The sequence below is a fragment of the Chelonia mydas genome, chromosome 20 (genome assembly GCF_015237465.2).
Source record: "Chelonia mydas isolate rCheMyd1 chromosome 20, rCheMyd1.pri.v2, whole genome shotgun sequence".
NCBI lineage: Eukaryota > Metazoa > Chordata > Testudines > Cheloniidae > Chelonia > Chelonia mydas.
Window position 1 is genome coordinate 15,693,435 of NC_051260.2, and position 26,490 is coordinate 15,719,924.

At 62.8% G+C, this 26,490-nt stretch overlaps 2 protein-coding genes across 3 annotated transcripts; both read left to right on the forward strand.

Annotated features, from left to right (window-relative positions):
• The first annotated feature begins 2,480 nt into the window (after nt 1-2,480).
• Nucleotides 2,481-14,435, forward strand: DNASE2 (deoxyribonuclease 2, lysosomal). Its single transcript, XM_043533266.1, is given in 14 exon segments — nt 2,481-2,900; nt 3,289-3,339; nt 3,597-3,674; nt 4,174-4,230; nt 4,879-4,938; nt 6,556-6,637; nt 7,072-7,130; nt 11,104-11,140; nt 11,143-11,242; nt 11,560-11,734; nt 12,149-12,233; nt 12,605-12,766; nt 13,290-13,487; nt 13,818-14,435. Coding segments are annotated over 14 exon segments (1,641 nt in total). The 5' UTR covers nt 2,481-2,741; the 3' UTR covers nt 14,156-14,435.
• A 6,424-nt stretch (nt 14,436-20,859) lies between these two features.
• On the forward strand, nt 20,860-26,130 carry LOC119564802 (translation initiation factor IF-2). 2 transcript variants are annotated; one of them, XM_043533272.1, is made up of 3 exons: nt 20,860-21,019; nt 24,898-25,026; nt 25,069-26,130. In XM_043533272.1, exons 2-3 carry the CDS (start codon nt 24,924-24,926, stop codon nt 25,911-25,913), a joined length of 948 nt encoding a protein of 315 aa, XP_043389207.1. In that variant the 5' UTR covers nt 20,860-21,019; nt 24,898-24,923; the 3' UTR covers nt 25,914-26,130. The 2 variants fall into 2 exon arrangements, with proteins under 2 accessions (XP_043389207.1, XP_037743930.1); XM_037888002.2 differs by having other exon boundaries at nt 20,861-21,019; nt 24,898-26,130.
• The last annotated feature ends 360 nt before the right edge of the window (nt 26,131-26,490 follow it).

Sequence of the window (26,490 nt, forward strand, 5' to 3'; positions counted from 1 at the left end):
CTCCCCCTCCTGGTGTGCAGGTGCAGCTGCAGCGCCGCCCTTCAGCCTGCCTGGTTTAGGGGGTCATCTTGCAGGAAAGCACCCCAAGTCCAGCCCTACCCCCAGCCGCTTCCGTGCCAAGCCGAGTCGGCCTGCGGATCTGGGAGCGTGTGGCCGATGCGTCTGTGAAACACGAAGGGACGCTCGCCCTTCCCAGCAGTGGAGGGGTCAGAGAAGAGCCACAGGATTTGATTAAAGGGGTAGGAGACAAACCTACAAACCTCAGGCTGCCCCCCGGGCTCCTGTGGGGGAGGTCAGTGCCTGGAGCCCGGATGGCTGCTGGGCTCCCCACGGGGAGCTGGGAGCCGGGTTGGGAGCTGGGAGCCGGGACCCCAGGGGCAGCAGGGCTCCCAGCAGGTAGTGGGGAGCCGGGGCAGCAGTTCAGCTAGAAGCAGGAGCCCAGGGGGCAGCCGGGCTCCAGCTGGAGCTTCCCACCCACCCCTCGGGTTCACCGCGGGGAACCTACTACCAGCCTTTCTCCTCAATTTCAGGGCTGTAGCCCAGGAGCTGTGAAATTGACAAGAAGGGCAGCCAGCAGCCCCTGTAAGTAATGCAGGGTCCGCAGGGACACCCTGTCACCCTAACTGCACCGACATTAGCCCTACGCCTCTCCCGGAGGGGGAGTAATGATCTCGGGGCAGCCGGGCACCGGCATCGGCGGGAGCACGGCCGTAGTGTAGATGCTGACGTAGTAAGCTGCCCTACGTCAATCTAACGTTGGACTGGCCTTGTCTACACTTGCAAGTTAAAGCGCATTAAATCAGCCCTGGGCTCCCAAATAGCTCCCTGGATTTCGGGTAACACAGAGAAGGGGAAGGGTTGGCTCGGTCCCAGGCTGAACATACTGCCATGGGGAACAACTCGGTAGTCGTGGGGTCTTCAGGCGAGCAGAGGAAGGACGACCATGAACCAACGGCTGGAAGCTGAAGCTAGGCAAAGTGAGGCTGGAAATAAGGTGCGAATGTTCAGGGTGTGAGAATTACCCACTGGGGCTGGTCACTGAGGGGCGTGGTGGATTCTCCGTCACTTTGACAGCTTGTCTAGCTGGCCGATTTTTCCAGGAGACCTGCACGAGTTCAGACAGGGATTAACAGGGGGACGGCTGATGGCCTGAGTCATGCAAGGGAATCGGCACATGGGGCCTTGCAGCAACGGGAGCGGGCGGGGCGTCGAGCGCCCTGGGGAACGCCAGCTCTTCATGAGAGCTCAGCTCGGCCTCAGCTGCACCGGGGCTGCCCCTGCTCAGGGAAGAGTCTGAAGTCTCTCAAAAAGATTGAGAACCCTGGTGTCAGGCGCTGCTGAGACCCGGACGGAGATCAGGGTCCCCTTGTGCCAGGTGCTGCCCAGACCCTTCGCCTAAGATCAGGGCCCCCACTGGGCCAGGCGCTGCACAGACCCTGACTGTGGTGCAGTCCCTACCCCGCAGAGCTCACATGCTGAATAGACACAGGGTGTGGAGGGGAAACTGAGGCACAGCACGGGGACACAACATGCCCAAGGTCAGAGGTAGAGTTTGGGAACGGAGCCCGGGGCTCCAGACTCCCAGTTGAATGCTGAAGCCTTTGGGCCAGGCTGCCATGCTCAGACTAGGCGGGGGGGAGAGCGCCCCCTGCTGTGCCCTCTGGGGACAGTCGTCCCAAGGCCAAGGGGTTGCCCTGCCCCTCCTCCCTCCGGTGGGGGCTGGTGAACTGGCTGCCACCCCAGTGTGGGGAAGGGGATGCCCAGTAGCCATGGATACAGGGACCTCCCACACACATATTCCTGGCTCTCTCCCAGGCCTGGGGGGGGTTATGGAGATACAGCCCCCCCCCAACTCTTGTGTTGTATCCCATGTGTTCTAGCTGGTTGCTAAGCAACATGTGGTATGGCGATGGCAACCGTAACCGGGCAATGTGGGGTGTTTACCGGCCCAGTCGGGGAGGAGGGGCTGTGTCACATCAGACCCCCCCCACATAAGAGAAGGATGGATGCTGTGTGAGTGCAGCCTGCTATGGGTCTGAGTTCCAGTACTGCTGCCCCCTGTAGGGGGATTCCCCATCAAGCATCAGGGCTGCTGCGTAGTTGGGGGGTGACCGGGGGAGGGGGAGCGCTCAGCCCTGGCTTTACTGGCTGTGTCAGGCATTGCTCCCCCCCCCCGCCCCGTCCGCTGTGCCATAGACCAGCCAGGGCCTGTCCCTCCCCTTCACTCCCAACCACTCCGCAGGCCCTCCTCTTTGGGGAGAGGGGGCTCCCCTCCAAGATCCAAATCCCCCCGTCCATTCCCCTCAGCCCCCGCCCCGGGAGCCCTCCCCAGGCCTTATTCTGTATGGGGACCCCTGTAATGACAGGTGCGGGGGGCAGCATATGGGGCTGAGCGGACCTAGGTGATGGAGCGGCAGTGGGTGGGCGCGTGGGGCACCCCCTTGGGGGGGGGGAGACTGGCCGGCGCTGGGGGGGCCCTGACGCCCGCTGCACTGCAGGAGTGTGGCGGAGGAGAACGCCCGGCTGCAGGAGCTCATTGCGGAGGAGCTGGTGCAGGCCGAGCGCTGGCAGGGGCACTACGAGGGGCTGCTGGGGCGCCAGGCCCGGCTCCGCGCCCTGCTGCAGGCCCAGAGGTGAGACCCCCCCAACCAGGTGTAGGGGGGGGCGAGGCAGGGAACCTTGGCGGAGGAGGTGCATGGGGGTGGAGCCTGTGCTGTGGTCCCTGGGGGGCAGGGAGGGCCATGCCCTGGGCGTGCCCCCCCCGCCTGATGCCCCCTTGTCCCCGCAGCCTGGAGTCGCTGGAGCAGGCCACCCGGGTGCTGCGGGAGGAGCTGGAGGAGGCTCAGGGCGCCTTGCGGGAGTGGCAAGAGCAGAACCGCCCGCGCCACATCCCCCAGTGGGTGAGAGCGCCACGGCAACCGGCGCCACGGCACCATGGGGACCAGCGCCATAGCAACCGGGGGCCGGATTGGATGCCCCGCCCCCCCGAGCCAGCCTGGCCCCTGCCCTGGGGCTGGATTGGCGCTGGCGCCCCCTAGGGGGCCAGGTCGTATGTGTCATTCCCGCGAGCCATCTGGTCCCCCTAGACAGGGCAGCAGCAGGGGGACGTGGCTTCAGACTGGCGAGCGGGGTGGTGGCTGGGCAGGGTGTGGGGGGTCTGCATGGAGGCAAAGGCTGGGCTTGGCAGGAGGCTTAGCACGGGGCTAGGAGCCAGGCCCCCCGCCCCCAAGGGTTCAGGCCCCCCCCGGCCCTGCTTTGCAACAGCAATTTCCCCTCATTGCCCGGCAGGAAAAAGAAAACCAGAGACTGGCTGAGACCATCCAAGAGCTGGAGGGAAAGGTGGGTCTGGGGGGTGGCGGCGGTCAGGACTCCTGGGTTCTATCCCCAGCTCTGTCACTGTCTGTGTGACCTTGGGCCTCAGTTTCCCCATCTGGCCTTTGAGGTGCTCTGGGATCCACATCCGGATAGGGTCATTGTCCACAACTGGGGGCCTCCGTTCCTTGCGAGCGGGCGCCCTGCAGGTCCCACCCAGTCCTTCCCACTGCCATTATCCCCACCACCACCCGTGTGCTCAGTGCCTGCTGCTCCCCCCACAGGTCTCCAAGCAGAGAGAGTGGGAGAAGACCCACAAGCAGGCTCTGCAGCAGCTGCGGGTGCAGGAGGACGAGCTGCAGGTGAACTGGGGGCTGGAGGGGGAAGGTCTGAGGCTGGGGTGTGTCACTGAGTATGGGGGACAGCAGGGCAGAGACCAACTCCCCCATGGACTCCTGGGGCGGGGAAGGGCAGGAAGAGCCCCTCCTCATACACACCAGCCCCCCACCCCATGATGCTCCCCCTGCGCCCCAGAGTGGGGGCAGGTGGGGCACCAACAAGGAGACCCCCCCGCAGCGTGCCTCCTTCTCAGATCCCATCTAGGGAAACTGAGTCACGGAGGTGTGTTCCGTCCGGGTGGGACGATGGCTTCTGAACCATGGACGTCCACCCAGGCTGGGTCTACTGGGGAATCCAGACCCTACAGGGACTATTCCTGAGACACAAGGGAGTGTCTTGGGGGCCTCTGATACCCCTTCTCCCCAGCCATGGGCAGCAGCTCCTGTTGTGGGCGAGGGGAGTGGGGAACCCAACTGTTGGACAGGGGCTAAGGGAAACCCTGTGTTTTTCCTCCCCCACCAGAGGCACTTGTGGGACATGGAGGCCAAACGTCGGGCCAAGGCTGACAGGATCCGGGAGGTAAGGCCAGGCCCCAGCTCCGGGTCTCAGCACAGGTCCCTCACTCCTGACCCACAGACCCCTGCTAGCCCAGCCCCTGTAGTCAGTTCATGCCCTCCCTGGAAGTTTCCTATCGCTTGGTTTGAGCAGGGGAGTGAAAGGCTCACAGGGTTTTCCAGATGGGATGGGACCAAAGAATTCCCCCACATCTTGGGCCGAGGGGCTGATCTCCTGGCTCTGCCCCCTCCTCCCTCCCCCAGCCCCAGTCAGCCCCCCTGCATCCTCCTCCCTCAACCTGTGCTCCCGTCACCTCCTCACAATCACACACCCCAGCCTGTGCTCCCTAGAAACCCCCCAACCTTCCCCCTCTGCGCCTTGTTCCCCCCAGCCTGCGGTCCCTAGACCCATCCAGCTTTTTCCAGGGGCGTCCCTTTGTGGCGGTGGCTGGCTGGGGAGATCTGTGGGCTCAGGCCCAGCCCGGATGCCCCCGTGTTTTGTAGCTCTGAGGTGGCCGCCCCCACCCACAGCCTGGTCTGCACCCCCCACCCCTGGGTTGGCAGAGATCACCCCAGCTCTCTGGTTGGTTTCACGGACTGTAATTAATGAGCTGTGCCCTTCTGGGCCCAGAACCAAAGCCACATTCCTGTCTGGGGGCGGGGGTGGGTTTAGAAGCAGCGACACATGGAAGAGCTGAGTGGGACCATCCAGGGACTTTCTCGAAGGACCCAGGTACGTCCTGTCCTGTCCTGTCCTGTCCCACCCCCGGGATTGAACCCAGCTGGGTTTCAGGGAGCCTCATTTGGGTCAGAGCAATCCGCCTTATCCTGCAGGGCCCAGATCCTTCCTAGGCTCCTAACTTCCACTGATTTTGGTGGAGGATCCTGAGCCTGGGAAAGCAGCTGCTTCCATGCTTGCAAAACCCAAATTCCTTCCTCTGCCAGAGAGAGTGGTCCTCCAGTGAGTGGGGGCTGGGCTGAGGACACTGGGGCCCTGTTCCCAGATGGGAGACCTTGGGCACAATGGGGGGCCCTGATCTCAGTTCGGGTCTGGGCAGCACCTGGCACAAGGGGGCCCTGATCTCAGTCGGGGTCTGGGCAGCACCGGGCACAAGGGGGCCTTGATCTCGGTTGGGGTCTGGGCAGCGCCCAGCACAAAGGGGCGCTGATCTCAGTCGGGATCTGGGCAGCGCCCGATTTCAGTGGGACCATCTCACCATAGAACCGTTAGCTTCTGGGTTGCCAGTGCGAATCCAGCGGGTGGTGGCTGGAAGCTGTTCCCATCTATGGCGTGGAATGAGCTCGCTGGGGCTCAGCCTAACACCGGAGCATCCTGTCACACGTACACACCAGCCCCATAGGCTGGGGACTGACTGGCCCACAGAGACCAAATTCCCCTCTGCCCGGGGTGGGGGTGGGGCTGTTGCAGCCGATCGGATTGTAACCAGGGTGGGGGCATGATCTGGTCCCTCCAAGGTCCTGCACAGGAACATCAGCTGCTGGGGTGATCTGGTGCTGGAGGCTCGGCAGGAGGCAGAGCTGTGAGTGATTGTGGGGGCAGCCCCTTGCCCGCCTCCCCGGGATCCTGGAACTCAGCCCCCCCCACCCCCTGGCCCCAGCCCCGAGCGAGGTGGAGGAGCAGCTCCTTAGCCGGCAGCGGTGGTCAGGCTGTTATACCAGGGCGGAGCAGGTGTTTTGGGGGGCCCTGGGTGGGGCCGGGAGCCCACCCAAGGCTCCCTGTGACTGTACCAGCCTCGCCGGTGGTGCAGGGGGGAGGGGGGCTGACAGGTAGCCACGGGCATCGCTTGCGGGGCCTGGGGCGGTTCTGGGGGCAGCCACTCGCGGGGGCTGTGAGATATGGTCAGCAAGTCGCAACCCCTCCTGCCTAGGATGGGGGTGGAGATGGCTTGATTTGGGGGGGAGACCCTGATGTCATGGTCATCCCACCCCCAGGCCTCAGACACTGGTCACAGGCGGTGGGGTAGCACCCTGGGGTGCCTGGCCTGGGGCTACGCTGCCAGCTTGGGCCCCATAGGAGATGCCGTCTCTGGGGCAGGAGGCAATGCCTGTAGCAACCCCCGCCCCCTGCTTCAGCCTGTGGCCCCCTGACCCCCAACACAGGCAGGGCCGAACAACAGAGGGACTGCCTGGACCAAGGGGACCCCAGGACTCAGACGTGGCCCCTGGCTGGCGCTGGGTGGGGGGCCCCAGGGGTGGGGTCCGGGGGATCCCAATGGGGGGGGTGATGCCTGGGGCACATCCCCCCTGGGGCGGGAAGTTGCATTGTCATACCCCATTCCTTCCAGATTATGGGGTGTCTTGGGGGCACTAATGTTGTATTCTGCCTCAGCTTCCAAAGGAAGGCGCTATACAGACCCCATGGGACCCCAGCCAGCAACCTCCTGTGGGAGGAGAGATTGCGTGACCAGACGGTATGGGGGAGATGGGGGGCAGGATTGGAGGGCTGTGGGCTCAGCTGTACTGGGTGGGGGGGATGTCAGAAGGCTGGGAGGAGATGGGGGTCAGGGTGCGGGGGGTAGGGGGGCTAGTAGGAGGCAGGGGCCAGTCTACAGGGAGAAGGGGGAGGGGGAGGTGAGTGGAGACAGGGGGCCATCTATGGGGAGGTGTGGTTGGGCAGCAGGGGGGTAAGTGTTTCCAGTGGGGGGGCTGGATGCAGACAGCCAGTCTCTGAAGTTTGGGGGCATATAGGGGTGCCATATGGGCAAGGAACCCCACCGGGATGGGGGTGCTGAATGGGGGTCCCCTCCCAGAAGCACTTGCTGCACATTGCCACCCTGACTCCCTGTGAAGTGTGTGTGTGTGGGGGGGGGGCTCCAACTCACGGGGTTTGCTGTTCCCCCCACAGGAGAAGCTGCTTTGTCAGGAGTCGGGGGCCTCAGGGCCAAGGGGGCGACTCCCCCCAAGGTGAGGAGCCCCAGCAACCATGGAGGGGCTGGGGGAGTTTGAGGGGGGATGAGGGGGACCAGGGCTCTGGAGCTGGGGGGCCAGGACCTGGGAGGGCCTCTGGGGGGAAGGGGTCTTTGGGGAGCAGGGGGGAGGGGTCTGTGGGGGGAGAGGACATGGGGACAGGGCAAGGGCGGTGTCTGGGAGGGTATGGGTCCAGGGGGGGCAGGCCAGAGGAAGGTCTGTGTGTCTGGGGGGTGCATGGGGGTTCCCCCCAGGCCCCCATCTTATGCTGCCCCCCATCTCCCCAGGCTGCGGCTGGCCGGGCAGCTGTTCTGGGCCCTGGCCAAGGCCCTGTTCTTGGCCCTGCTGGGCCCCCTGGTGCTGGGTCCCCTCTGTGCCCTGCTGTCGCACCAGCCCTGCTCCCCGCCCGCCGGACCCTGGCTCTACATGCGCCCCAAGGAGATGCGGCCCCCCTGAGCCATGCGGGGCTCAACCCCAACTGCTAATAAACAAATAAACCACAGGAACTTGTCTCTGGGGTCATTTCCCCCGCACCCAGCTCCCCAGATCAGACCCATGGGCTGGGTGATCCCCCCCCACCCAGCCCCCCAGATCAGACCCAGATCGGACCCCCCGAGCTCCCAGATCAGACCCATGGGCTGTCCAGCCTGGTCTCCCCCTCCTCCCCTTGCTACCACCTCTGATGGGCCCATCTAGCCTGGTATCTGGTCCCTCTCCCACCCCAGCCAGTTCAGTGGCTCAACACCCTGCCAGCCCAGGGGGCCGGGGGGAAATGGGTCAGGACATGGGGGCTGGTTCCCTGAATCCCAGGGAGCTGGGGGCTTTTCTCTTGCCAAAGCGGCAGCTCCTGTTCAGAGTCCCTCCCCCCCACAGGAGGCAGGTAAGCTGGTGTCAGGCTCCACAGCCCAGCAGCGAGGAGTTCCACAGGGACCATGGGATGAATTAGCAGCGCCACCTAGTGGTGATGAAGGGATCTGCCTTTTAGTGAGGGGCAGAGCTGGGGAATCACATTCCCTTGGAAGGAACAATTGGGCTCTTGGGGCTAGAGTAATTAATAATTGATAATTAATAACCCCTAAGTCAGGAAACTGTCCCCCTGGTCTCCAAGCCCCTACCAGTGATGAACTAACTGGCCCTCACAGCCAGGCTGCATTCGCGAGGCCATTATCCACGTTGTGTGCATGGAGAAACTGAGGCACAGAGCACACACTGATTAGAGCCAGGACTAGAATCCAGGAGTCCTGACTCCCAGCAGTGCCCCTCCCCAAACATGACCGCACTCCCACAGCTGAGCGTGGAACCCAGGAGTTCTGGTTCCCAATCTCGCCCCTCGCTCTAACCACTAGACCCCACTCCCCTCCCCTCCCAGAGCCAGGAATAGAACCCAGGAGTCCTGGCTCCCAGCCCCCCACTCCCTGTAATTAATAATCCCCACCGGGCCTACAGAACTCATTAAATCCTTAAAAAACAATTAAGTCGTTAATTGGCAGGAAACCCTCCCCTGGGCCATCTCCGGTGGGACCCACATTCCCCCCCCGCACCGTGCGTGCCCCACAGACTGGCCCTGGGGGTGGGGGAGCTGGCTGGGAGCCGGGGGGGCGTGGCGGAGGCGGGGCCCCAGCGGTCACGTGCTGCTCAGCTGGGGAAGGGGAAGTGGGGCTGGCGCAGTGGGGCAGGCAAAGAGGGCAGGTCCGGGCGCTCCCGGGACGTGGCGCTCCCCCGTGTCAGGTAACCCCCGGCCGCGGCCGCCCCAGAACAAGCCCAACCGCAGCTGGGCTGGGCCCCCTCCAGCTTCTACCCCGGCGAAGGGCCCCACGCCCACCCCAGAGGCGGCTGCATCTCCGCGCCGGGCCAGGGGAGCCTGTATAAACAGCCCCCGTGCCCCACCCCAGCGGCAGCTGCATCTCCGCCCCGGGCCGGGGTCCCAGGGCTCAGGCCACTGCAAGGTATCAGCTGGGTAGCCCCCAGGGACCCCAGAATCCAGCCCCCCCCCCATCCAGCCCCACAGCGACAAGGGCTCTGTGTGTTTATGTGGGGTCAGCGCAAGGGGAAGGAGCCAGCTTGGCAGCCCCCAGAAACCGGCTTTGTACAGCAGCAAGGAGAGACACCCCCCCCCAAAACCCCCCCGTCTGCTGTGGAAGGACCCCACGGGGGGGACAAAGCCCTGGAGCTGTGGCCAGTTCAGCTCCACATCATTTTGGGGAAGAAGACCTTGGGGGCGGGGGGATGATCCAAGAATCGAATTGGGAGCCAGGACTCCTGGGTTCTGTCCCCGGCTCTGGGAGGGGAGTGGGGGCTAGTGGTTTGAGCAGAGGGGGGTGTCTGGGAGTCAGGACTCCTGGGTTCTGTCCCCAGCTCTGGGAGGGGATTGGGGGCTAGTGGTTCGAGCAGGGGTGTCTGGGAACTAGGACTCCTGGGTTCTGTCCCCAGCTCTGGGGTGGGGCACGGGTCCCCAAATAAACAGCCCCCCCTGCCCAGCGCTGAGATGCAGCTGCCTCTGGAGCGGGGCACAGAATGGGTCACCCGCACTGGCTGAATGCCGGGCCATGTCTGTGGCCTGCGTTGCTCTGTCCGGTCCCCTCCCCCCGAGCCATTGGCACAGAAAGAGGAATTGGTCTGAGGAACTCGGGGCTGGGACTGGAGTGTGTGTGCTGGAACAGGGCCGCCCCCCCAACCCCCCCGTGCCTTCGGTTTGTGATACCGGCCCCTGGTGCGTCATCCCCGGAAGGACGTCGGCCCCACCGAGGGGCCCGGGGATAAGCCGCACAAATGATTCAGGGCTGGAGGGGTGGGGGTGCGGGGGCAACAAGCCCTGGCCTGAGCTCCCCTCTGATTCTGGACACCTCCAGTTTGGAAGTCCCCTTCCCGGAGCCCAAGTCATGGACTAGCCGGGCACCCCTGGCTCACCCAGACATCAGTGGACGTGAGGAGCAGCTGGTGCATAGAACCCAGGAGTCCTGGCTCCCAGCCTTGCCCCTTGCTCTCACCCTCCAGATCCCACTCCCCTCCCAGCCCCAGGAGTCCTGGGTCCCAGCTTCCCATCTAACCACTAGGCCCTCCCACCCCTCCAAGAGACCCCCAGAGTCCTGGTTCCCAGCCTCTGCCCTACTTTGACCCACCAGCCCCTCATCCCCAGCTGGTGATGCCCTGGTGGGAATTGGTTGTTTTTGTAGGGCAGGGGTGGGCAAACTACAACCCGGGGGCCACATCTGGCCCTTCAGAAGTTTTAATCTGGCCCTTGAGCTCCCGCCGGGGAGCAGGGTCTGGGTCTTGCCCCACTCTGTGCGTGCTGTGGCTCCGCACGGCTCCCAGAAGCAGCGGCATGTCCCCTCGCTGCCTCCTATGTGTAGAGGCAGCCATGGGGCTCTATATGCTGCCCTGCCCCAAGCACCGACTCTGCAGCTTCCATTGGCCAGGAACCGCAGCCAATGGGAGCTGCAGAGGCATTGCCTGTGGACGGGGCAGCACGTAGAGACGCCTGGCCGGCCCTCCACATAGGAGCCGGATGATGGGAAACACCGCTGCTTCTGGGAGCTGCTTGAGGTAAGCACCACCTGGAGCCTGCACCCCTGACCCCCTCCTGCACCCCAACCCCCTGCCCTAGCCCTGATCCCCCTCCTGCCCTCTGAGCCTCTTGGTCCCAGCCCAGAGAACCCTCCTGCACCCCAACCTCTCATCCCCAGCCCCACCCCATCGCCTGCACCTCCAGCTGGAGCTCTCACCCCCCTACACCCCAACCCCCTGCCCCAGTCCAGAGCCCCCTCCCACACCTTGAACTCCTCATTTCTGGCCCCACCCCAGAGCCCTCACCCTCTCCCACCCCCCAATTTCATGAGCCTTCATGGCTCCCCCATACAATTTCCATACCCAGATGTGGGCCTCAGGCCAAAAAATTTTCCCACCCCGTTGTAGGGCCTACATGCGTGTGTGACTCGTGTGCGCCTCACGGTGGTACCTGTGTGCATTGCAGGGGCTGTTCCCCTCAGATCCTGCTTGGTATCTTCCCCCCGCCCCAGGATGCTGCCCCTCTTCCTCCTGGCCGTGGCCCTGCCCCATGTGGCTGGGGGCGGCATCTCCTGCTATGATGATGCCGGGCAGCCCGTGGACTGGTGAGTTCCCCCCTTCCCCTATGTCAGCCCCCCCCAGCCCGTGTGACTTGTTCACCCCATAAAGGGACAGCGTGTGCCCCTGGGGCCCTGGAGTGGGGCTTAAATGAGGCGGGGGTGTCCCTGGTTCTCATAGCACATCTTCTCCCCCCCGAGCCACGGGCTGGGTGAGCGGGTATCGCAGTGAGCCATGGCATCCGTGCCAGGATACCCCTGCTCCTGGCATCAGGGGGAGGCACCGGGGCTCCCTGTGTATGGCTCCCCCACCCCCTAGGCAGGGTCTGGCCCCAAGGGGTTAAAAGGGTCTGGTTTCCCCCCAGGTTCCTGGCCTACAAGCTGCCCTGGCCCCGGCGCAGCCCCCCGGCCGAAGGCATGCGCTACATGTACCAGGATGCCCGCTCCGGCGGCTGGGTGCCCGGCCGCAGCCTCATGAATGGCACCCAGAGCGCCGTGGGCAGGACCCTACTGCAGCTCTACCAGGGGGCAAACAGGAGGGTGAGTTGGCAGGAGGGGGACAACTGGAGCCGGGCTGCTGGGGGAGGGAGGAGCTGGGGATAAGCCGGGACAGACAAGGGGGCAGGGGCGGTGGAGCTGGGCAAAGGGGTGGGGAGGCTGTGTGGGGGGAGATGGGGCAGCCGGAGGGCAGAGCAGGGGCAGGGCAATGGGGGAGGCAGAAACTGGGGAGGGGGAAGTAGGTGAGAAGCTGGGGAAAGAAGGGGGCACTGAGGGTATGGGCAGGAGAGGGAGCAATGGCTGGGGGAGGGGCAGTGCTGGGTGCTGGGGGAAGGGACAGTGGGGCAGGAGAGTGGGCAGTGGGGGGCACTGGGGCAGGGGAGTGGGGAGAGGGGTGGGGGGGCAGGGGGCAGCGGGGCAGGGTCTCCCAGCACTCAGCCCCCATTTCTGTTGCAGACGGAGGACACGGCCTATGTTCTGTACAACGACCAGCCCCCAAAGAACGTCCCCTCCTCCACCAGCCCCAGGGGGCACACCAAGGGTAACCCCCTCTGCCCCCTGGCACGACCAGCCTGAGCCCAGCCGCCCCCAGGGGGGCCCAGAGCAGCTCTGGGCAACACCTCCCCGTGCTGGGGAGGCAGTGACTCTGCCCCAAAGGAGGGAGAGAGACAAGGGACTGCCCCAGACAGCGACCCTGGCTCCCAGAGGGGAGTGGGGGCTGGTGGTTAGAGCGGGGTGTGAGGGGGGGTCTGGGAGCCAGGACTCCTGGGTTCTTTCCCCAGCTCCAGGAGGGGAGTGGGGTCTAGTGTTTAGAGCCGGGGGGGGAGGGGGGAAGCTGGGAGCCAGGACTCCTGGGTTCTCTCCCTGGCCATCTGGACCCTGACTCTCCTCCCTTGTGTCCCCGTCTCCCAGGCGTGGTCCTGCTGGACAGAGCCCAGGGCTTCTGGCTGCTGCACAGCACCCCCCACTACCCGCCCCCTGTGACGGAGACCTACTCCTGGCCCCACAGCGGCCTGCACAACGGCCAGTCCTTCCTGTGCGTCACCTTCCCCTATGCCCAGTTCAATGAGATCGGTAGGTGCTCCATCTGCCCGGACGCCTGGGTCCTCTCCCAGCCCGGGGTGGGGAGTGGTGTCTAGTGGTTAGAGCAGGGGCTGGGAGCCGGGACTCCTGGGTTCTATCCTGGATTTGAGCGGGAAGTGGGGTCTAGTGGCTATAGCCTCAGGGGAGCGGGGAACCAGGACTCCTGGGTTCTATCCCAGCTCTGTCAGGGGAGTGGGGTCTAGTAGTGGCTACAGCTGCGGGGGAGGGGAGAGCCAGGACTCCTGGGTTCTATCGCAGCTCTGGGGTCTGACTCTGTGTCTACCTTAGTGAGGGTGCAGCCTAGTCGTGGCAGAGTGACCCCCGCCCCTGTGTGCTCCCCCCACCCCCCATGGCTCAGCGGGGCTCAGTCTCCATGGCTTGTTGCTGGGGCAGAGTCTGTGATGGGGGCACCTGGGGCTGGGCTGAGCCCTGGCCAACCTGTTTCACCCGGGGAGGGGGGGCTGCGGGTCTTGTCCCGCTGCCCCCCAACCCCCCCTCCCCCAACTCGCTCTAGGCACCCAGCTGAGGTTCGACGACCCCGCGGTGTTCGATGCCCGGGTGCAGGGGGCCTTCGCCCAGGCCCTGCCCGACCTGCACCTGGCCTCCAAGATGCAGCATGTGCGGGAGCCCCCCTGGAACCGCAGCGCGGCCCTGACCTCGCTGGGGGGGCGTCGCTTCCTGAGCCTGGCCAAGTTCCGGCTCTTCCAAGACGGTGAGAACAGGGGCGGGGGGAGCCGTGTTACGGGGGGCGGGGGGGGAGTATCTGGGGACTGGCAGGTCCCAGACCCACACTCATGCATGGGGGGGGATAAACCCCAACCCCCCCATGGCCTTATAACCGCCCCAAGTGGTGCTACCCCCCCCAACACCTCGGCTGCCCCAGATCTCTACTCCGGCTGGCTCCCCCTGGGGTCTTCTACCCCCCAACCTTCCATCCTCCCTCTGATGTGTTCCCCCCAGATCAGCCCCACAGTGCCTCTGACTCCCCACCCCCGTTTCCCCTCCCTCCAACTTGCTAACCCCCCGGCTCTTTGCCCCCCAGATCTCTACTCCGGCTGGGTGGCCCAGGCACTCTCCAGCGACCTCTACGTCCAGTTCTGGCCCAACTCGCGGGGTGTCCTGCCCTCCAACTGCTCGGGGCCCTACCGGGTCTATAACATCGAGGAGCTGGGCTTCCCGGCCCCGGGGCCCGACTTCCCGGCCACTGTCGACCACTCCAAGTGGTGCGTGAGCACCGAGAGCACACCCGGCTGGGCCTGCGTGGGCGACATGAACCGCAACCTGGAGGAGGAGCAGCGGGGAGGGGGGACCCTGTGCCAGCAGGATCCGGCCGTCTGGAAATCCTATTACGCCCTGGTGCAGAAGTATAGCAAGTGCTAGGAGGGGAGCGGGGTCTAGTGGGTAGAGCCGGGATGGGGAGTCAGGATTCCTGGGTTCTCTGCCCTGGTGACTCTCTGGGGGACCTTGAGCACTTCATTTGCTGGTTCAGTGCCTCAGTTTCCCCATCAGTGATGTAGGGACAATTGCACTTACCTACCTCTCTGGGGCTATGGGGCAGGGAGGAGTCAATGGTGTCTGCAAAGCTGGGGGGGGTCTCCATGCCCCTGTAAAAATGCAGCCCCTGCACTGGTTCTTTCAATAATAATCTCCTGATTTCTAAGTCAGTCTCGCGATTTTCTTGGCCCGACACCTGATGGTGGTGCTCTGGGGGCAGCCAGAACGGGGGCAGGGGGACATCCCTTCAGTAACCTAGGGGTGCTAGAGGAGAGAGGTCAGTGCCAACCAGGGACAGAGGACATCTGGGTTCAACTCGCTGCGCTGCCTTCCTGCCTCAGTTTCCCCAAGGGAATAGCCCTTCCCTACGGCGGGGTGTGTGTGAGGATGGATGTTGTACAGGCCAGGAGCTGCCCAGACACTAGGGTGACTTGGCTGTGATCAGTGAGTCCCCGGCCCAGCTAGGGGAGGAGTTTAGGGGGTCCCACTCCGCCCCAAGAGGCAATCAGGGCAGGGTCGGGGGCGGGGGGGAAGGAGGGTTCCCAGGATCACCTGCAGGCTGCTGCTATGGAAAGTCTCAGCACCAGTGAGGCTGGGGGGCCCAGTCATGGGCCCTGATACTAGCCAGGATCCGCTGGGGAGGGCAAATCTCTGCTGTGGTTAACAGTGAAGGTGGCGGGGGGGCTGTTGACATTGCCCGGACCCCTGAGGTAGATTCCCATCCCCATACACCCCCCAGCTATCTGTCCGTCCCCAGGTCCAACCCTGCAGTGCCTGGTGCTGGGTGCTTGCCTGTTGCTGGGCTGCGTGCCTCAGTTTCCCTCCCCTGGCTTCCCCATCCCAGTGCCCTGCCCTCAGCCAGTGTCTATTTAGTGTTAATGTTGTTCTCCCTGGGGAGGGGAGGTTGGAGCATCCCTCACCCCCCCCCCCCCGGGTAAGCAGGGGGTCGGAGTGGAGCCTGGTCTGCGACAAGGGAGTGGGCCCAGGGCAGGTTATTCCACCAGGCCCACGAGGGGGAGTGTTGTACCTTCCTCTGCAACCCCTCGTCCTGGCCACTGCGGGAGGTGGGATGCCAGGGTAGATGGGCCCATGGGTCTGATCTGGGGTGGATCTCTTCCGACCAGCCGGCTGGTTTGTCCCCAGTAGCCCCACCGGGAGTGGCCCAGGCTTGCAGGGCAGCCGAACGCTCCAGTCACTATGGCCGGCGTTGGGGGTGGCTCTGGGCGTGTCTGTGTCAGTGGGGTGAGGGCATGTATGGGGATTGTGGGGTGTGTTGCCTACAAGCTGTGTGTATCTGTGGCAGAGTGCATGGGACTCTGTGTTGGTGTTGCAGGGTGTGGGGGTTGCGGTGTGTGTGTTGGACTGTGGAGGCTGTTGCAGGGTGTGTGCAGGGGGGCTGGCTGTGTGCAGTGTGTGTGTTTGGGGTGGGGTGAGGGGGGGTCTCCAATGGAGTGTGTGTGTTGCAGTGTGTGTGTCTTGGGCTGTTTGGTGGGAGTGTTGTGGGGAGTGTGGGTGTTGTGGGGGGGGGGCATCATGTCTTTACAATCGCTGCCAGCAGAGGGCGCCCTGTGCTCCCGTCTCTCCTCACCCCCCGCCCCCGCCCCCGCCCCGCGCCCAAGCTGCTGCCTTGAGATCTGCTGTCGAAGGTCCCGTTTGGCTTCCCGTGTTTTGGTAGGGCCTACTCTTCCCTCAAGGCTCAACAGGGGTCCTTGGCGGGGGCGCAGCTGTGTCATCATCCCTGCCTAGTCCATGTCAGGCTGAGCCTGCAGCCCCCCCCCCCCCCCCCCCCGGGCCCTGGGGCAGATCCAGCCCCACCCGCCGTGGGATTGTGGGGGTGTAACTCGGGGTGCAGGTGAAACCAGGCCGGGCTGCCCACTGGGCCCCGCTAGTACCCCCAGAGGAGGGGTGTGATCTCACTGCTCCCCTCCTATAAGCCACTGACACCCCAGCAAGAGTGGGGGGGCTCTGCCCACCTCCTGCAGCCTGGGACAGGGGGCGATCGCCCCCTGTCTGCCCCACGCCTCACTCAGAGGCTGGGCAAAGGGCCCCGGCCCCAACCTCTAGGGCAGGAAACAGCAGCACCAGAGGCTTTGGGGGTGGGGGTGGAGAACTCTGGGACCCCTGGGGCTGGGGAAGGGGGGCTGGGACAGACTCTGGCCTATCAGAGGTGGCAGAGTCCAGATCCCGCCCGGGTCATGGGGCAGAAATGAGTTTGCTGGATGGTGCCCAAAGGTCCTAGGGGGCAGGTGCCCCTGTCACAGAACCGCCAACTGGACTGAGACCCCCCCATGCCCCGGCCCCCTGGCAGGGGGGAATGGGACTGTCTGTGTTACCTAAGAGCCCAGGGGGCTGCAGGTCAGGATTGAGGGGCACCTGCAGAACTGGGGGGGTGGGCAGCCCAGGGCTTGGGTAGCAGGGGGCTGCGGGTCGGGAGTGAGGGGCACCGGCAGAGTTACAGCAGTTCGCGCCCCCCCACCCCCACACGGATGGGGAAGGTTCTGCCAGCGGCCCCCCAGAGCTGCTGCCTCCCCCCACCCTTCGGAACCTTCCTCATCGCAGGCTGCAGCCAAGGGGGCACAGATTTCCAGCTCCGGCCCCCTGGCCCCAGCCCCGCCTCTCGGGGTGGGAGCTTGGGCTGGGATTCTAGGAACTGGCCAGAGCCTCATGGGGAGGGAAGAGATGCCCTACCCCCGCCCCCCCCCCCCACTTATTGCTAGACTTTCCCTCCCAGGGAAGGAACCCAGGCGTACCTGCCTCCCACCCCCTTCTCCACCCCCTCCCCTCCCAGGGAACCCAGGAGTTCTGCCTCCCAACCCCCTTCCCCGCCCGAGCTGCATAAGCAGGTAATTGGGCGGGGGGGCACTATAAATAGGCAGCCTGGGAACATGATGTCCCAGCTGGGAGCCGCATTACACAACTCGCCTGCCCTGACCCAGCTGGCGCCAGGGGGGTGGGGGCGCAACCCAGCTTCCTTCCCCTTCAGTCCCACCCCCTTTCTAACCACTAGGCCCCCTCCTCCAGATCCAGGGATAGAACTTCAGTCCCAGCCCCCCCGATATAACCACTAGACCCCACTCCCCTGCTAGAGCTGGGAACAGAACCCAGGAGTCCTGGCTCCCAGCCACCCCCCCACCCCCGCTCTAACCACCAGCCCCACTCCCCAGGTCCCATGAGCGCTTCCCTGCTGGGCACCTTCCCAAACCATCCCCTCCCTGGCCAAGCGCCGCCAGCCATGGTGGGTGGGGGCTGGGCTGGCTCCGATACCTCCCAGCTCAGCCCAGCCACTGGCCCATTGAGCCCCCTGGAAGAAAGCCCACCCCCACCCATCCTATGAGGAGCCAGCTGCACCCCCTGCTGGAAGGAGAGGGAATTGCTGTGCCATGGATCATAGATCCCTCTACTGCTGATGGCTGTGGGGGATTCTCCAGCAGCTGAGCTGCCTGGGGCCTGTGATCTCAGAGCAGGGGGTCTGAATTCTCCCCTCACTGCTGAGCCCAAGTACAAGAAGGGCACGGAGTGGTAGATACCCGCTGTTTGTAACAGTGCAGGGAGCCAGGATGCCTGGGTTCTATCCCCAGTTCGGGGAGGGCAGAGTCTAGGGCACAGTTGGGCAAACTACGGCCTGGGGGCCACATCCGGCCCTCCCGACGTTTTAATCCGGCCCTCGAGCTCCAGCCAGGGAGTGGGGTTGGGGGTTTGCGCCTCACGGCTCCCGGAAGCAGCGGCATGTCCCCGCTCTGGATCCTACGCATAGGGGCAGCCAGGGGGCTCTGCACGCTGCCCTATCCCAAGCGTGGCCCCCACAGCTCCCATTGGCTGAGTTCATTAACATCTGGAGGAGAGATCGCCCCATCATGCCGTGCTTCCCTGCTTTTCTGGTCCCAGAGTTCCCTGCGGTTCTTGCCTTGGAAGCGCCGTTCTCCATTCTGGATGCTCATGGAGATGCCTCCTTGTCCCCTCCTCGATGCAAATGAGGCCAGGGGAGTTTCCTTAATCCCGTCCCCCTTATCCTAGGGGTTTGGGGGTCTCCCACGGCCTTGGCACTGCTTTTTGTCAGTCTTTCTTCTGATCGATTTTGGTTCAAGCAGAGGCGGGGGGGGAGGGGAAGGTCTTTTGTGTGTCAGACGGGCTGAGTCCTGCGCCCTGGTTCCCCAAGAACACAGAGCTGCTAGGTAACAAGCCCCCCCCGCCCCCCCCCCCGCCCGCCAGGGGTCCTCCTGCGGCTTTGGCTGGTCCCGCCTGATTATGTAACTGGATCCAGGTCCCCAGGCTGAGCAGCTGGGCGGGGGCCAGGCCCTTACATAACAGCCTCCGGCTTGCGTAACCTCCTTCCCCGCCCCTTGGATCCCTTTCCTCAGGGCCTGGGTGTGGGGCCTGCTGGGGGGGGGGGGGGCGGGGCAGCATGTGTGCAGATCAGGCCCCTGGGGTCACCGCTCTGTGCCTCTCTCCCAGCCTGACCCCTTGATGTCACCTAGGGGGTGCATCTCCTCCCCCACCCCCCATGGGGCTGCTGCCTGCCCCCGGATTGGAGCCGGTGCCCCCTAGAGGAGAAAGACCCCATGTCCCATTCCCTGCCCCCCTCAGCTAGCCAGTCCCTCCCCTCAAGTGTGTCCTGATGCCGGTTGTTGAGAGACCACAGTATAACACACACACACACACAGAGCAAAGATCGAGATATGGGACTCACAGACACACCCCTCCCAGACTCCCAAACTGGGGCAAAGGGCCAGGTGCCAAAATACAGTGTAGGACAAACACTCCCCCTCTACGCCCTCACACACGCTCTGCCCACTCACCGCTTGCCGCAACTAGGGCAAAGGGCTTGTGCTAAATTCACGAGCTGCACAAACCCACCCCTCGCACGGCACACAAACACCTGACTCCAGCACACCACCACCAACACGCGAACACACACACACACACACAATGTCTCACATGCCCCCCTGCACTCCCAATGCACAACACCGCACAACACGCAGAATACCCTCAGACCTCGTAAACGGCGTCACTCCCACATACAAAGATACCCTTGGCAACAAACACACTGTACAGCCACTCCCTCCAACACCCACACCCTGTACACAACTCGCACACACACACACTCACACCCCCTCCCTGGTACGCTGTATACTTCCACATAAGCCCACACTTCCCTCACACACACACACACACACACAGAGCCCTCATACACCCTGGCCCACTCAATGGACACACATGCACCATACACACTCTGTGTCCACTTTGCAACACACACTCAGGCACACACGTGTGCGCATACACACACACACAGCGTACACACGGTGGTTTGCTGAGACTGGTTCCTAGAAGGACAAAATGAAACGTAACCAGCAAAGATCCCAAGGGCGAAGGACAGGGGCCAGGGGGCAGCCTGGGGGAGGAGGGATCGGAGGGCAGAAGGTGGCTTGGCTGGGGGGGACAGGGTCATTCGGGGTCGCGGAGAGCAGGCCCTGGCCCCGCTCCCAAGGGGGCGGGTTTGAAATCACCTGCGTGTTTAAGCAAAGAGGCAGCCAGGGTTAGTGGCCAATGCATCCGGCTGGGCCTCCGGGCACCGGGGTTCTAGCCCTAGCTCTGGGAGGGCAGTGGGGGCTACTAGTTGGAGGGGGGAGGCTGGGAGTCAGGACTCCTGGGTTCTCGTCCCAGTTCTGCCACTGACCTTAGGCAAGTCCTTTTCCTTCTCTGTGCCTCAGTGTCCCCTCCCAACCTATGCAGATGGCGAGCTCTCTGGGGCAGGGTCTGCCGCTGCAGCACCCGCCATGGTGGGGCCCTGATCTCAGCTGGGGGGCCTCTAGGCATTACCGTAATTCACCTAATGAGCAGGACTCCATCAGGCCCCCTTGGTCGGGTCCCCCGGCTCCATGCACCTGCCGGATCCTGCCCCAGTTATTCCGGGCCCTTTGACATCAGTGGGTTGCCATGGCAGCGTCTGGTTGCCACAAGCTCTGGCCCAGAGGAGAGGACGGTTACTATGGCGAGAAAACGGGGATGCAGGAGGAAGGGGCTGGATGGGTGGCGAGCTGCGGATAGAACCCAGGAGTCCTGAATCCCAGCCGCCCCCCCACTCGGACCACTAGACCCCCCCACTCCCCTCCCAGAGCTGGTGAGAGACCCAGGAGTCCTGACTCCCAGATCTGGGAGGGGCGTGGGGTCTGGGGGCTGTGGGGGGGGGGTTCTGGGAGCCAGGACTCCTGGGTTCTATCCTCAGCTCTGGAAGGGGAGTGGGGGCTAGGGGTTAGAGCGGGGGGGGGGGCGGGCTGGGAGCCAGGACTATCCCCGGCTTGACTGGGAGGGGAGAGGGGTCTAATGGGTGGGGACCAGGACGCCTGGGTTCCACGTCCGGCTCTGGGAGGCGGGGGGGCCCACTGGCTTGGAGCCAGGGGTCCTGGGGGTGCCCCTCAGTGGCTCTGCCACCCCCCTTCCTAGCCCGGCTCCCCCGGAGCATCCCAGCCCGTTGCCAGGGGGCGGTCCCTGTTGCCATGGCGCGCGGTTGCCAGGGGGACGGGAGGGGGGAGGGAGGCGGTGACGTCCCGGGGTTACCCGAGGTGAGGCTGGGACCCGGGCTGAACTTGGCACAAATAGGGGCCGGAGCGGGCGGGCGCGGCAGACGCGGAGGCAGCGGCGAAGGGGCGCCGGGCCCTACTGCAGCGTAGCGACCGCCGGGCGGGGGAGAGGGGGCTGCGGGCGCCACCGGGACGCCGGGGGGACACGGGCACCGGCCGCACCGACACCCGCGTGAGTGGGGAAGGGGCTGTGTGTGTGTGTGTGTGTGTGTGCATGGCTCTGTGTGTGTGTATCATGGCTCTGGGTGTGTGTGTGTAGGTGAGTGTCTGCGGGTGGGGGCTGGGGGGCGCGCATGGCTCTGTGTGTGTGCAGATGTGTGTGTGCAAACATGTCTGGCTCTGGGTGTGTGCATGTGTGTCATGGCTCTGGGTGTGTGTATGTAGCTGTGTGTCCATCTCTGTGTGTCCGGGCGTGGGGGGGGGGGCGTGCATGGCTCTGTGGGTGTGTGTAGATGTGTGTGTGCAAACATGCCTGTCTCTGTGTGCGTGTGTGTGTCATGGTTCTGAGTGTGTCTGTGTGTGAGCGCGTGGAGGGGGTGTGCATGGCTCTGTGTGTGTGCAGCTGTGTGTGTGCAAACATGCCTGGCTCTGTGTGTGCATGTGTGTGTGCGTAGCTCTGTGTGTGCTCGTAAGCCTGACTTTGTGTGTGTAGCTATGTCTGTGTGCGTGTGCATGGCTCTCTGTGTGTTTCTCTCTGTGTATGCATAGCTCTGTGTGATTGCGTGAGCAGTGTGTGCGTGCTGGTGTGGCTCTAGGTGTTACTGTGCTTCTATAACTTTGTGGGTGTTTTATTATTTGTTTGCATTTCTGGCTGCCTACGCTTGTCTATGTTCATGTGGTGGGGTGTGTTTGCAGGTCTGTGTGTGTAGAGGGATGTGGTATTTGTGAGGGCATGGTAACATGGGTTTGTGTGTATGACTACATGTTTAGCATGTGTGTATTTGTGGTCTCTATGTGTGTAGCTTTGTTCTTTGAATCTCTCTGTACTTTGCATTTGGGCTTGTGTATCTAGAGGGGTTGTGTATTTGTTGGGCTATTGTATGTGGGTTTCTTTGCAGGTGTAATGTATTGTGTGTGTGTGCAGATGGGGGTGTTGATGTTGGCATGGATGGCGAGGTGTTTGTATAGGCATTTTGTGGCTGAGAGTGCAGCTTCCTAGCTCTGTGTGTGTAGATGTGGGTGTGTACACTTGTGTGTTAACAGTTTACATATACAGGTGTGAGTACGTGTTTGTGCCAGTGTGTTTCTGCGTGGGTGTATATGTCCATATATGGGTGTGCAGAAATGGTGGTATATTTGTATACTTGTATGTGTGTTCACATAGATGTGTGTGTTTTGTGTTTGCATATGTGGCTTTGTGTATTTTGTGCTTGTGTGTACAGCTGGGTGCATTTATATGACTATTTCTTTGCATTCCTGTTTGTGTGCTTAGAAGGATTTGTGTATTTGTGTGTGAGACTGTGTGTATAGTATATAAATAGTGGTGTGCATTTCTTTGCAGCTGTGTTTGTGTGACTGTGTGTGTTTGTAAGAGTGCATGCGTGTATAGATGTGTGTGTCTGTGTGTAAATGTGTATTGTTGTGTACATTTATTTCAATTTGTGTGGATATAGATGTGTAAACAAGTGTGATTGTATGTGCTTGTGTGCTAGATGTATGTGTGTGTGATTATGTGTTTGGATATATGTGTACCTCTGTGTATGTGATTGTGTTTCTGGCTGGTTGTGTGTGATTGCGTGGCTGGCTCTGTGTGTGTGTGTGTGTGTGTGTGATTGTGAGTGTGATTGTGTGGCTGGCTGGTTGTGTGTGTGTGTGATTGTGATTGTGTGTCTGGCTGGCTGTGTGTCTGGCTGTGTGTGATTCTGGGTGCGATTGCTTCACTTTCTCTTTCCTAAATAAAATATCAACCACCCCCCATCTCTGGTCCCCAGAAAATTAACCCCTTCATGGCTTGTGCAGTTTTGTGCAATGCCCCCCCACCCCCTGTAGCAGCCAAAAATAGCAGCTGGTTCAGAGCAAGTTTGTTTATCCTGTTGAGGGGGGGGGAGGGAAGGGCAGCACGTCCTGTCCCAGGGCTGGAATGTTCCCAGTGAAGGGCGGGGGGGACGGGGGAGGTCAGGGGGGGTCTGAAATGCCTGGAGCAGGGACAGCAGGTCCGGGATGAGGGATTGGGCCCCCAGCCCAGGCTTTGGGGGAGGGGAGGATGTCAGGGCTTGATTCTGAGCTCAGCCCCCCACGGGGGTTTTACACAACTGTGAGTCCCCCGGCTATGCGCTGCACAGTACACAGCAGGCCAGAGCAGGGAGGATTCCTGGAGTGAGGCCTGCCTGCGCCAGAGGGTGGGTGGGGTGGGGCCTGGCGGATCTATCCCTGTTCATGTAAGCGTGTGTGTGCGGCGGTGGGGGGTGTGTGCGTCTGTTACGAGGATTGTGTATGTCTGTGTGACCGTATGGGACAGTGTTAGAGTGTGACTATGTGTTGTGTTTGAGAGAGAGGTGAGGTGCTGTTGATCTGTGTGTGTTGTGTGTGTGGTTGTGTTAGGCTGATTTGTGTTTTGTGTGTGTGTGATTGTGATTGTGTGTGGGTGTGTGTGCATGCACTTACCTGGGTGTGGAGCCCAAACCCTACTCCAAAGAGCTCCCAACCTGAGAGACAAGGGGGAGGAGGCCAGGGGGGCAGGAGGAGCTGTGCAGTCCCATAAGTGACATTTATGCAAATTACATATGGACCTAATTTGGACATATAAAATAATTTACTGTGACAGGGTCGGGCCAAATGGCTATAGGAGAGTAATTTTTTTTTTTTTCACGGCATCCCTCAGCTTGGCCGTTTTTCTGAATTCACAGTCCAGGTCGACTCCTCCTGTGTCTGACCAGGAGTTGGGAGGTTTGGGGGGAACCCGGGCCCGCCCTCTACTCCGGGTTCCAGCCCAGGGCCCTGTTGGATGCAGCTGTCTAGAGCTCCTCCTGGAACAGCTGTGCGACAGCTACAACTCCCTGGGCTACTTCCCCATGGCCTCCTCCCAACACCTTCTTTATCCTCACCATAGGACCTTCCTCCTGGTGTCTGATAATGCTTGTACACCTCAGTCCTCCAACAGTCGGCGTTCTCACTCTCAGCTCCTAGCGCCTCATAGAAGGCAGATATATTAGCCCCAGGCTAAGTAGGTCCCTTTGCCCTGGATAAGGTAACAGGGAAGGTTCCAGAACAATCAGGAACCTTCTGGAGACAATTAAGACAGGCTGATTAGAACACCTGCAGCCAATCAAGAATCTGCTAGAATCAATTAAGGCAGGGTAATCAGGGCACCTGGGTCTTAAAAAGGAACTCACTTCAGTTTGTGGTGTGCGTGTGAGGAGCTGGGAGCAAGAGGCACGAGGAGCTGAGACTGTTGGAGGATTGAGGAGTACAAGCATGATCAGACACCAGGAGGAAGGTCCTATGGTGAGGATAAAGAAGGTGTTGGGAGGAGGCCATGGGGAAGTAGCCCAGGGAGTTGTAGCTGTCGCACAGCTGTTCCAGGAGGAGCTCTAGACAGCTGCATCCAACAGGGCCCTGGGCTGGAACCCGGAGTAGAGGGCGGGCCCGGGTTCCCCCCAAACCTCCCAACTCCTGGTCAGACACAGGAGGAGTCGACCTGGACTGTGAATTCAGAAAAACGGCCAAGCTGAGGCCTGCCGTGACGCTCCAAGGCGAGCAAATCCGCCAAGAAGCGCAGACCCACCAAGGTAGAGCAGGAACTTTGTCACACTACATATGCCACAAACTTCAGCTTCAGGCCAAGTGCGCACACACGCACACACGGACACACACACACACACCCACTAGCACAGCCACACTCGCTGTCGCCCACCCAGATACAGTCACAAGTGTGCATTCACAAGCACAGATACTGTCATATACACACACCTTGTCTCACACGCAAATGCATGCTCCCCAACACTTGCACACACCCTCTTGCACACCCACAGGGACGTCCGCCGTGTTCCCCTCCCTTTAGCCTCCACGCATCACCTGCCACACGCTAACCCCCGGCTTTTCCCCCCGCAGCCGGGCGCGGCCTGTCCCCTGGCACCATGAGCTCATCCCCAGAGGAGCCACCTCGCCCGCCCTCGCCAGGCCCAGCCAAGCTCTGCATAGCCGGGTCCTGCTTCGCCGAGGATTCCCCGTCCCTGCTGACGGACGGCGGGCTGCTGGCGGGGGGGGCCAGGCCCCAGGACCCGGCCAGCGCGGCCCGGCGCAAGCGGGAGTTCACCCCGGAGGACAAGAAGGACGACGGCTACTGGGACAAGCGCAAGAAGAACAACGAGGCGGCCAAGCGCTCGCGGGAGAAGCGGCGCGTCAACGACCTGGCGCTGGAGAGCCGGGTGCTGGCGCTGCTGGAGGAGAACGCCCGGCTCAAGGCCGAGCTCCTGGCCCTCAAGTTCCGCTTCAGCCTCGTCCGCGAGCCGGCCGAGCCCCCACGGCCGGCTGCTGCGCCCGCCCCCTGCCTGTACCCGCTGGGCCCCGAGCCCCTGCCGCCGCCACGCTGTGGCCGCCCCTTCCAGCCGGAGCTGGGCGCAGGGTACTCCGAGGACTCCGGGTTCTCCACGCCCGGCAGCTCCAGCATGGGCAGCCCCGTCTTCTTTGAGGAGCGGGACGGGTTCGAGGGGCACTGCCTGGTGCCCGAGGCCCCCGGAGAGGCGGGGGAGGCAGGCCGGGGGGGGCGCTATGACCCAGCGGGGGATGCCATCAAGAGCCTGCCCCACAAGCTGCGCTTCAAGATGGCTGGGGGGCCCGAGGAGATGGGGGGCGAGGCCCAGGCCCCCTATGCCCCGTCGCCACCCTCCGGCGACTGGCGGGGGGGCGCTGCCGGAGGGGAGGACCAAACGAATGGGGCATCGGGGGTGGGGGCTGCGTCGTTTGGGGGGTGCTACGGCACTGGGGGGTCGCCGCCCCTCCAACTCCAGGAGCCCGGGTACCAGACAGAGAACAGTGCCCTCCGGAGCCAGCTGGCGTCACTGTCGGCTGAGGTGGCTCAGTTGAAGAAGTTCTTCTCCGAACAGATCCTGGTCAAGATGAACTGAGGGGTGCTGCGGGGGGAGGGAAGGGGGTGGCTGGGAGCAGGTGTGGGTTATCATCTCCCCGCTCTAGGGCCCTTCCCCCCATGTTAATTTACCCCCTCCCCATGTATATTTGTACAGATTTCTGCCCCTTGGGGTGCGTGGGGGGTTTTCTATTGTGTATCCATTGCCGGAGACTTTTAAAATAATAAACATGTTTCTTGGGGGATGCACCCCTGTTTGTTTGGGTGGCTCCCCCAAGATCCTAAGGAGCACAGACAAGATCAGACCTGCGGGCCCATCTACCCCGGTCTCCCTCCTTCCTGGCCACCCTGGATCAGAGCCGTGGGCCCATCTACCCCGGTCTCCCTCCTTCCCCTCCTCCGCCATGCGCAGCTGGGAGTGATCTGATATCCCTCACAGATGCTTGCCCCTCCCAGGCAGGGCCATAACTAGCTGGGGGATCCTGTACTGCCCCCACCACCACCAATGCAGGGGGGCAGGATACTGAAGGGAACTCAGAGGGGCAACGCCACCAGCTGTGCACAGCGCCACCATCTGCCCATCATGCTGTCGTGCAGCGTCAGCCCCGGGTGCTGTG